The sequence below is a fragment of the Silene latifolia genome, chromosome 1 (assembly GCF_048544455.1).
Source record: "Silene latifolia isolate original U9 population chromosome 1, ASM4854445v1, whole genome shotgun sequence".
NCBI lineage: Eukaryota > Viridiplantae > Streptophyta > Magnoliopsida > Caryophyllales > Caryophyllaceae > Silene > Silene latifolia.
In genome coordinates this window covers 11,401,261-11,411,535 of record NC_133526.1, presented here as the reverse complement: position 1 = coordinate 11,411,535, position 10,275 = coordinate 11,401,261, and the positions used below count along the sequence as shown (strand labels likewise).

At 35.3% G+C, this 10,275-nt stretch overlaps 1 protein-coding gene across 1 annotated transcript; it reads right to left on the bottom strand.

The window, feature by feature from the left end:
- Positions 1-2,921: 2,921 nt before the first annotated feature.
- LOC141598666 (methylesterase 17-like) lies at positions 2,922-10,047 on the bottom strand. The gene is made up of 3 exons (XM_074418383.1): positions 9,602-10,047; positions 9,390-9,479; positions 2,922-3,369 (listed from the first exon to the last, which is right to left on the bottom strand). The coding sequence occupies exons 1-3, from the start codon at positions 9,980-9,982 to the stop codon at positions 3,091-3,093; spliced, it is 750 nt and encodes a 249-aa protein (XP_074274484.1). The 5' UTR covers positions 9,983-10,047; the 3' UTR covers positions 2,922-3,090.
- Between the last annotated feature and the right edge of the window lie 228 nt (positions 10,048-10,275).

Sequence of the window (10,275 nt, the reverse complement as noted above, 5' to 3'; positions counted from 1 at the left end):
ACCTATAGGACGTGTTTGAGAAATGTGGTTATAGAAATATAATTACATTGATGCCCAAAATGACTAAAAAGTTAGTCAATGTGTTGATGAGATAATTATTTAATAAAAATTAAATAATATTAAGGTGAGACGGATTAACTGTCAATTCGTAAATTAAATATAATAAGTTATATTTAAATTAAATATATATAAGGTTAGTTTGGACGAATTAATCTGTTAATTCGTAGTTAAATATAATCAGTTGTATTTAATATCAACAAGTTGAATGTGTCATAGTGGTAATAGTGAGGGTACACAAGCCAAGAGCTCATGGGTTCGATTCTCACTAGATGACAATTTAACACACTTTATATATTTTTGGTCTGTATAAAAAGAAAGGTAGAGAATTATTTCTACCCTAATGCTTTTTCTTGACCTTGCCTCCTCTTTCTCATCACAAGAACACAAAGACAATTAAATTTTACAGAAAATTTTAGATTGATTTCTAGCATAATTAAAGGGCATATCTCAGATCGTCTTGGGTGCAACTGATAGGCGAATATCAATTTTGATATTGTTCTTAGGCCATATTTGCTAGGACCAAAGGTTATTTCTGAATCTTTTACCTTTGTTTATGTATTTTATTTTATGACCTTTGATCATCTTTATTAAATCGTTATAATCCTTCTAAATTAAGGGAAGTATACAGATTATTTCCCACACTCTAGATATATTGTCCTTTCTTGTTTGATGATTCTATGAATCATAGAAGGTGAGATGCAAGCCGATGCTTTTTCTTGACCTTGCCTCCTCTTTCTCATCACAAGAACACAAAGACAATTAAATTTTACAGAAAATTTTAGATTGATTTCTAGCATAATTAAAGGGCATATCTCAGATCGTCTTGGGTGCAATCAATAGGCGAATACCAATTTTGATATTGTTCTTAGGCCATATTTGCTAGGACCAAAGGTTATTTCTGAATCTTTTACCTTTGTTTATGTATTTTATTTTATGACCTTTGATCATCTTTATTAAATCGTTATAATCCTTCTAAATTAAGGGAAGTATACAGATTATTTCCCACACTCTAGATATATTGTCCTTTCTTGTTTGATGATTCTATGAATCATAGAAGGTGAGATGCAAGCCGGCTATGGTTGATAGAGTTTGGATTCCTGGATGTTATGTGATTCACATGATAGTGTAGTATGAGTCGGTCTAGTATTCACATGCTATGACTATGTGTTGTTATATTGTTGTTCACATAATAAGCACGATTGTCTAGCATTTATATGCTAAGGCTATGTGTTATTCATATTCATACTCTTATGTTTACATGTTATATTAATTATGACATTTCGTGGCTGGGAGAACTCGGAGTTACTCCCCACTGACTGTGGCTTTCGTATTTGTATAAAATGCGATTGACAGGTAGGTGATGCATATATGGGGTACATGGACGAGCTAGCGAGCAAAGTAACCTTGGGATCTAGATTGGCTTTATCTTATTGTGACCCTTAAACACTTTTTATGACATGTACTTTTGAGGGACATATGTCTCCCTTTTTCATAATTGGGTTGTATAACTTTGTTTCGCGACTTTAGCGATGTTTTATTTATGAGATTTATTTTAGACCTTGCATGTTTGACACCTTCCCGTTTGGATATTTTTATAACAGGTTCAGGTTTTAAAATTTATAGGTTTTTACCCAAATGAACCTATTACAAACATATCCATGCAGTTTTATTCTAGAATTACGTGTTTATTTTTCCGCAATGAATGAGGGTGTCACATGCTATCTCTTGCTCTTAGTTATGGATGGTCACTTCGTCAATTGGACATTAATAACGCATTTTTACAAGGTTCACTTCACGAGACTGTTTTCGTTACTCAACCACCTGGTTTTGTTGACGACAAACGACCCACACACGTTTGTCGCCTCAACAAAGCTTTATATGGCCTCAAACAAGCCCCTCGGGCTTGGTACACTGAGTTAAAATCGTTTCTTGTGTCTTCTGGTTTTCGTGTTTCATTAGCCGATCCATCACTATTTATTTACACAAAATCAAAACATATTTTATATGTGCTTGTCTATGTCGATGACATTCTTGTTATTGGCCCGTCTCACGGTTTTCTCACCATTTTTTTAACAACGTTTGCTTCTCAGTTTTCATTAAAAGATCTTGGTAATCTCTCTTATTTCTCCCAAACTAAATATATTTATGATTTACTCCAAAAACACAGCATGCTTGACAGTAAGCCTTCTTCAACTCCTATGTTATCTCACCCACTTCTTACACACGAACACAGCAGTCCGCCGTGTGACCCCACGGCTTACCGCTCCACCATTGGTACCTTGCAGTACCTCTCTCTCACTCGACCGGATATATCCTACTCGGTCAATCGTCTTGCTCAGTTTATGCAGCAACCTCGCGACAGTCACTGGTTGGCTCTCAAAAGGTTACTTAGGTATCTTCATGGCACATTACATCTTGGGTTACAATTACATCGTCACAATCCTCTCCAGTTGCATGCTTTCAGCGATGCTGATTGGGCCGGGGATAAAGATAACTATGTCTCAACAACAGGATACTTAGTCTATTTGGGTAAAAACCCAATTGCGTGGGCGTCTCGGAAGCAAAAGGTAGTAGCTCTCTCCACCACCGAAGCTGAATTCCGCGCGGTTGCTAATGCTACCTCTGAAATCATGTGGATTCAATCACTGCAAATACAATTCTCAAACTCCATTCTCTTATTGTTTATATGACACTCTTATGACAACAAATTTCATGATGAATCCAGTGGTGCAGTTTTCATTTTTTTCATTTCTCAAAACCTCGCTTTTTCAATAATTTTTTTTATTTTTTTTTATAAAACCGTTTTATACAAGTATTATTATAAAGCCAAATGATATTTTATCTAAATAACGCCATTAAAATAACTTCTACAACCACTATTTTTCCATAACAAGAGCGTCAAAGCATTTATTATATGATTTTACAATGTTTTATTGTAAAACCATATTACATAAGACTTGCTACATTATTAAGGAGTACATCATTACTCGATCATTAATTGAGTGATTAAAAAAACTGAGCAGTTGTTAATTAGTTGCATCCAAATTTATTGGCAACTTTAAGAAGCAAGCCAAAGAACTCATAAGGGTTGGAAAACATAGCGAAGTGATCACTATCAATCTCATACACATCAGATGGTGGCCATTTTTGGATCATATCATCTTGTGCTTCTTGTGAGTAATATCGATCATGTAAGGTCCTGATGTAGACACGTGTCACCTTATCTGTCTCCTTCCCTGCCGGAAACCTTGCGCTTCTTATAGCCTTTGACGGAAATGGTCGAATTAGCATTGCGGCTAGCGCCCGATCCTTCACAATTCATACATATAATTATTATAATTATAATTATACTAGGTAGAATCCCGTGCTACGCACGATAAGTTTGTATATGTTACGTATATATGTTACATATATATGTCACTAATATTTAAATAATTATTTTTTTAAATGCAATATTATTAACATGTCTATTCAAGTAATCTAAAAATCTCCTAAATTTTGCAGAGTACAATTTAGGACAATTACAAATTAATATTTAAACTAATTTTTTGTATTATTTGTGTCACTAAATACCTGCATTCAAATATTTTGTATTGAAAAACTATTGTCTATTCATCCATGTAATTATTGACTAAATCGAGGCAGGTATAGTTGTATACAACAAAATTTGGTACGGACCACAGAGTATATAAAGTGTTTATCTACTACTTATTAGAACCAAAAAGAATATGTAATGTTAGCATCATTCCACGCATTTCCAAGTTTTATTTAAAATAGATTTACATTACCAGAACATAAATAGGCTCCATTTTTTTTATCGCAATCAAAGTATAAATACTCTATATGTTTAATACTCTTTGTTATTTAACACCAAAAAAAATTAGGAGAGACGTTCTCTCGCCAAGATATTGTGAGAACACTATTTCGTATTCTTTTTTGTTTTTTTATGGCTATTTTAACTTTAATTGTGGCCCAAAGTGACATTTTAATTTTACACAAAGTACTTATCTAACTAATAAATATACTTAAGTTTACTTATTTCAAAATAGTGAGCTACTCGCTTTATTCCTGTCATTTGTTTACCTAATCTATTTCTTATATTTCATTCATTTGTAATTTGTTCATCTTTTTTATATTATGCATGTTTTTAATGGGTAATTTAATCTTTCATGTTCATTATTTTTCACTTATCATCCAATAATAATCATACAAACAGCCCCCTTGTTTCTCCCTTCTCGGTACCAAAAGTAAGGATAAACAAATAACCGAAACAAAAGGAGTATTTTGTACTTAAATTATGATGTTCGTCAAATTTTTATCGGCTATCAAAGTAAGGCTCGTTTCTTTTTCAATAAAATTGTACTAATGCCATCATGTGCAAGTTTTAGTGTTAATACTGGAGATGTTTTAAGCTTATTTATGTTTGTTCTTTTGGTACTACGTAGTAAACTTTTTATCCATACTTATTGACCACTATATAAAACTTCAGAACTTATATTTCTACCTCTAAGCCAAACAAACTTTATATTTAAGCTTTCCATATTTCTTTCTTTTAGGTGATTTCTCACTTCACCTATTTTTACATTTGATAATTTAAAAAATGTTCTTTGAAAATAAAAATAATTACCAATCCGTTTTCTGGTTTTCGATCTTTTGATCTCCAAGTACCGCTATAAGTTATGCCGACAATTGAAAAAATAAAGAAAATATTTACTTAGTAAATACACTGTATCTATTTGATCCCTTGGATGATCTCATCATAAGGCAAACACTTGTTTGAAGCACTTTTGCTGGTAGCAAATCCGATTTCTTGGCCTAATTAAGGATTTGCAAATAAAAACTCCGAATGTTTCAACTCATTTAAACTTAACATCACACAATAAAATGATTAAGCTATGAACTATCCAGCATCTTTATCGGTCGAACTTTCGAGTTTCAAGCCAAGCGCTTCTTTGAAAAGTGAAAGCACAACTTCGAACAAAGTTATAACTATTGTAAATATAGATTTGGAGAAGCTTAATTACTCCGTACTCCTTTTACTCTCTCAATTTGTGTTGCGAATTTGTAAAAGTATCAAGAATAAATAAAAAGTGTAGTGAAGTTGTAAGAGAAAGATCCTATATTTATATGATGCATCTAGACCTGTCAAAACTCGACCCGACCCGAAAACCTGACCCGACCCGACCCGTTTTCTTAGGGTTACAAACCCGGTTTTTTCGACCCGCGACCCGTTTGACCCGAACCCGAAATGACCCGTTATTTTAGGGTCGAGACCCGACCCGAACGGGTCGACCCGTTGGGTCAAGGGAAAATCATGAATTTTATTAAAAATATTATTATTTATATATTATATTTGAAAATATAGTTAAAAAATTATTTTTTTATTACTTAAAATTAAAAATTCAACTAAAAAGTCAATTTTATATAACTTTTATAATATTTAATAATAAAATAATTATTAAAAAAACTTTATTTTAATAATTATATCAATATAATTATTGTATATGATGAATATGACTAAAATAATAATTTTAAACATATTTTCATTTTTAAAAATATATTTTTTAAATTAAAAAAATTGTTTAAAAAAGGCGTTAAAAATTATTTCTTGACCCGTATTCTGACCCTAACCCGACCCGTGACCCGTATGACCCGACCCGTATCTGACCCGACCCGTATTTGACCCGACCCGTATTCTGACCCGACCCGTATGACCCGACCCGGGACCCGACCCGCCCGACCCGTTTGACAGGTCTAGATGCATCCATTAAGGAGGTGTTGAATAATGAACATTGAATTTGTACAATTCAAATAGCCGTGATTAATATGACCTTTTTCAATGCTCTGAAATTTAAGACCTTTTCAATGCTTTGAAATTCATAATGGAATGTGTGGAAGAATTGTATTGGAATCATATGTCTTGCAAACTAAATATTCATAGTCTACCCGTTGAACTTGATGTTTGCTTTTATTTTGAATATATGTCTTGCAAATATACAACTGTATGTATCCGTAAATTATACTACGTATGTGTCTTGAAAATTTAGATTTGAGAATAATACATTTACAATATGGCTTATAAAAAAAAAAATTACCACATGTCGATTCTACCGTTTTTCAATCCAACTTTATATATAGATTTATAAGATAAGATTATCGATTGAGAATAATTTTTTATGAAAGATTTTTTTATAACAATTATAATTATGCAAAAATCATATATATCATAAAATAATATAGCTTATAATTTGTACATGGTCAAATTTCTAAAACTTTAACCTCGCTCCAAAAAGATAATGGGAGAAACATATATGTAAAAATGGAGTATTTATTTATACAGGGAGTATACATTCATTGAATTTAATATTTTAATAACTATTATGAAAATTATACTCATATAAAAGCATTTTTTACGATAAATTTAATAAACTTATTTTCGTAAATTTTCTCAAAATAGTTTTAAAAGTAACCATATAACTTATTTAATTTAATCAAATAAATAACTTTATTAAATTGGTGTTGATGTTAATATGTATGCTACATTAATGTCTGTAATTAAATATTAATTTGTCATTAATGGTTGTAATTAAGGCTTAATATGACACGTGGCGCATCCACAGCTTCCCAACCCAGTTTTATATATATATATATATAAGATAAGATAAGTTGCCGTTTAACATTTAAATGGTTATTCAAATTATCAAATGGACTTAGTTAAGTCGGGTTTGAGTTTGGGACGTACATCATAGTAAGTGTTTCGAATTTATTTATATAGATCAAATATGAACCGGGTAGTTATGTCGATATAAACATTTAAATTTATCTCTCTAATTCAATTGATCTTTTATGTTTGTAAATTTCCCTTAGAGAAGGGAAAAAGAAAATGTAAAGTATAAGTTGAGTTTTTAGCCAATCCTAAATTTCATAATCGTTCAATCTTTAACTCTGTACAACTTCATGTATTTGTGATGCTTGGGATACGACATGGATTTGCTCCTTGGAGATTGACGATGCCTTTCTGGTATGGTATGACTATCATTTTGTTGGGTTTGAAAGACGACTTTGGGAAGCATTCTTCATTGCTATAACGACTCGTATTTGGGAATTGGAAATGAAGCTATTTTCGAGAACAAGACAGCTAACTCGCCGTGTAAATTAGATAAAGTGTTTCTGACTCTTGGGTCATGGTGCAAATCATGGAAGAAAAATCTACCCTACACCTTAGAAAATTGGTTAAATAATTGGAAAACAATGAGATCATGGAAAGAGAAAAGGATAGCGCAAAGAACGACCCTTCTTCTTGGTGTTTGAATACGTGTTGTTAATAATGTGATCAGTTCTACGTAATTTGAAATTTTGAAAAATAATCTCTCTCTAACATAACGCCCACTCTCTCTCTAACATTTCCTCTCTAAAAAAACCCTAAAAATCAACCTAGTGCTCCGCCGCCATCGCCTTCCCCACATCACCAACCCTTCTTCCTCTACCTGATCGCCGGAGATGGGTCCTCCCTATGGCCTATTTCCGGCGATTCATCTCTTTTCGTCCCTCGGTTTTTGCTCCTCCGGTTAGATCGCCCTCCCTTGTCGGCTTTTTGAGCGGATCAACCGTGGCCCTTGCTCTGGTTTCCATCGAAAATCGGATGGTACGCTCAGGGCAGGCTCGCAGCAGTTTTGTTTTCTGGGGACCCGGATGATTATTTGGGTTGCGTTTGTCGTTTTGCCGACCTGTCCCTCCGGATCCTTGTCCTGTCACCGTCTTTGTTGCATGCTTCTCAGGTGTGATCCCCCCATTCCCCCCACACCTGGTTTTTGTCTTTTGGTTTACGTTGTGGCCGGTCTGTTTTAACCCAGGGGTGATCCCCCCATTCCCCCCATCCCTGGGTCGGATCAATGTCCTTTGGTTTAGGTTGTGGTCGGTCTGTTTTAACCCAGGGGTGATCCCCCCATTCCCCCCATCCCTGGGTCGGATCCTTTCGTTTTTGTTGTCGGTTGGTATGGCTTCGTTGGGTTATGTTTTCGTTCTTGTTTCTGTCTGTTGTGTCGGTCTTGGTAGCTCTTGTTTTGGTCTTGTTGCATGTATGGCGGTGGTCCTGGGAGGTTTCGTTTGGTAAGATGGGTGTCTTTGGTTTGGGCTGCTGCGTTTTGGTGAAGTCACGGTTGTCTCCGCCCGTTTTCGGTTGGAGTAAGGTCTGACTCTGAGGGTTGCATTGTCGTTGTTGGGACTGGTAGGGTAAGTTTCGGTCTGGTGGTGCTGGTGGTTGTGCCGGTTGCGGTGGTCTTCCTTTTTTCTAATGTTTAAACAATGTCTTTGTCTTTTATTTATTCAAATAATAACCTTCCTTTGGTTGAGGGTGTCCTGTCCCTTAGCCTTTCGGGGAATAGATTGTCATCTTATTAGGGAGTCAATAACAACAAATGTAATTTTGCATCCGGCTGGTGTTGTGTCCATCTCTTTCTGGCTTGTTGAGATGGTTTTGGGTAGGGGTCTTTTCAAGTTGCTTACTTTATCGTTGGTTACATACTTTCTCGCTTTCTAGGCTACGCGTTTCTTGTCTATTGGGATTGTCATCTAAAGTGCAGGAGTTTCTGCTCCTTTGGAGACAGATTTTGGTCTGCTTTCCGCCTTTTCCTTCTACGTCCTAGTGACGTAAGTGCACTTTATGTTTTCTTGATGGTTCAAGCTTCTCGTTGGTCTTCAGATGCCCTTTTTCATAGCCAAGGGGATGAATCTCCAAGACACATTTTTGTGTCTTGTTGCAGGTATTTCTCCGAAGCTTTGTCTGTTAAGATGAGTAAAGGTATGATCGACCATTTGGCCCGCTCTAGCTGCCCCTTCATGGATGATGGGGATGTTGAAGATAATCGTTGTGTGCAGATAGTCGTACGCCATCAACACTCGTATGTTAGCGGATGTAGCTACTTTGTTGTTTTTGTTTATGGAGGTATTCCTAAAATAAGAGCATTTGACCAAATGAGTCAAATGCCATCTGTATAAGCCTAGTTAGGTATATCTTTATTTACAGCTGCCAAAAAAAAAAAAAAAAAAAAAAAAAAAAAAATACGTGTTGTTGTTCTCTGTGCTGCTTTTTATTCTTTGTTGTGTTATTTTTTCTATGTCTTTGTAACTGTGTCAAACTCTACTCGCTATAGATCTCTGGGTTTATGCCTTCTAAAAAAAAAAAAAAAACTCCGTAAAACTTCATGTCAAACAACATTACTTTATGAGAAGTTATTCATTGTTTTGCTAAGTGAAATAAGCTGCAAGTTTCACCTAACAAGTGATAATAATCAAGTCCAAATAATAAACAGGGAATAATGCATACATACCTCTAAGGGACTCAATTGGTATAAAGTCTCTGCTTGACCTTCCCCCTGAATTAAAGATTTGTCCTCATAATTCGACAAGTCCGCCATCATCTACACAATTTCATGTCCAAATAAATCTCTGAGCAAGACGGTCTCGCAAAGGTAAATGAATGATTGAAATAAAGGGTGTAATATTTTACAAAATATTAGCAAGTAGAAGAAGTAGAGCTTACATTTGTTTCAACAGACTGCGGAATGTCGAACCCATTTCTGTACATAGCAGCTCCCACAAACACTGCGGCAAGGAGTTTATGAGGGTAGTTATGGATAGCTGCAGTCAGGCTAACGCCGCCGGCACTATGACCAACCAAAATGACCTTTTCGTCCTCAGGTAAGGCTGACAGTATATCGTCAAGTGGCTGATTGTACTCGTCAAAGGTTGTGATGGTGGTTGGATCAGTTGTGTCAATGCCTGAACCACGAAGGTCCGGGCAGGTCACCTTGTGGCCTGTACATTCAAGGAGGCACCGAATACGATACCAGCACCAGGCTCCATGAGCTGCACCATGGACCAGTATAAAATGTGAGCCACTGGTTGTTGATGATGTGCTCATTCTTCTTACACAGACAGCTATTGTGTTTGCCACTTTGAGTTATTATTATCTCTACTTTGTGGTCACACTCAAAATACTTTGGGTCCATCTTTGTCTTACCACAAAAACTCCAGAGAGACGGTCTCTCAATAACGTTATTGAGAGACCTCTCACATGATGGGGGTGAGGGACCCACCGAATTTCTTTTTTCCCTATTATGTCTCCCACTAAATTAGTGGAAGACGGTCCTGGCTTCAAGGCTTGATCAAAGTTTTAGATTACAAAGGTAAGGCTGTGTGCATTTATTTATGTTG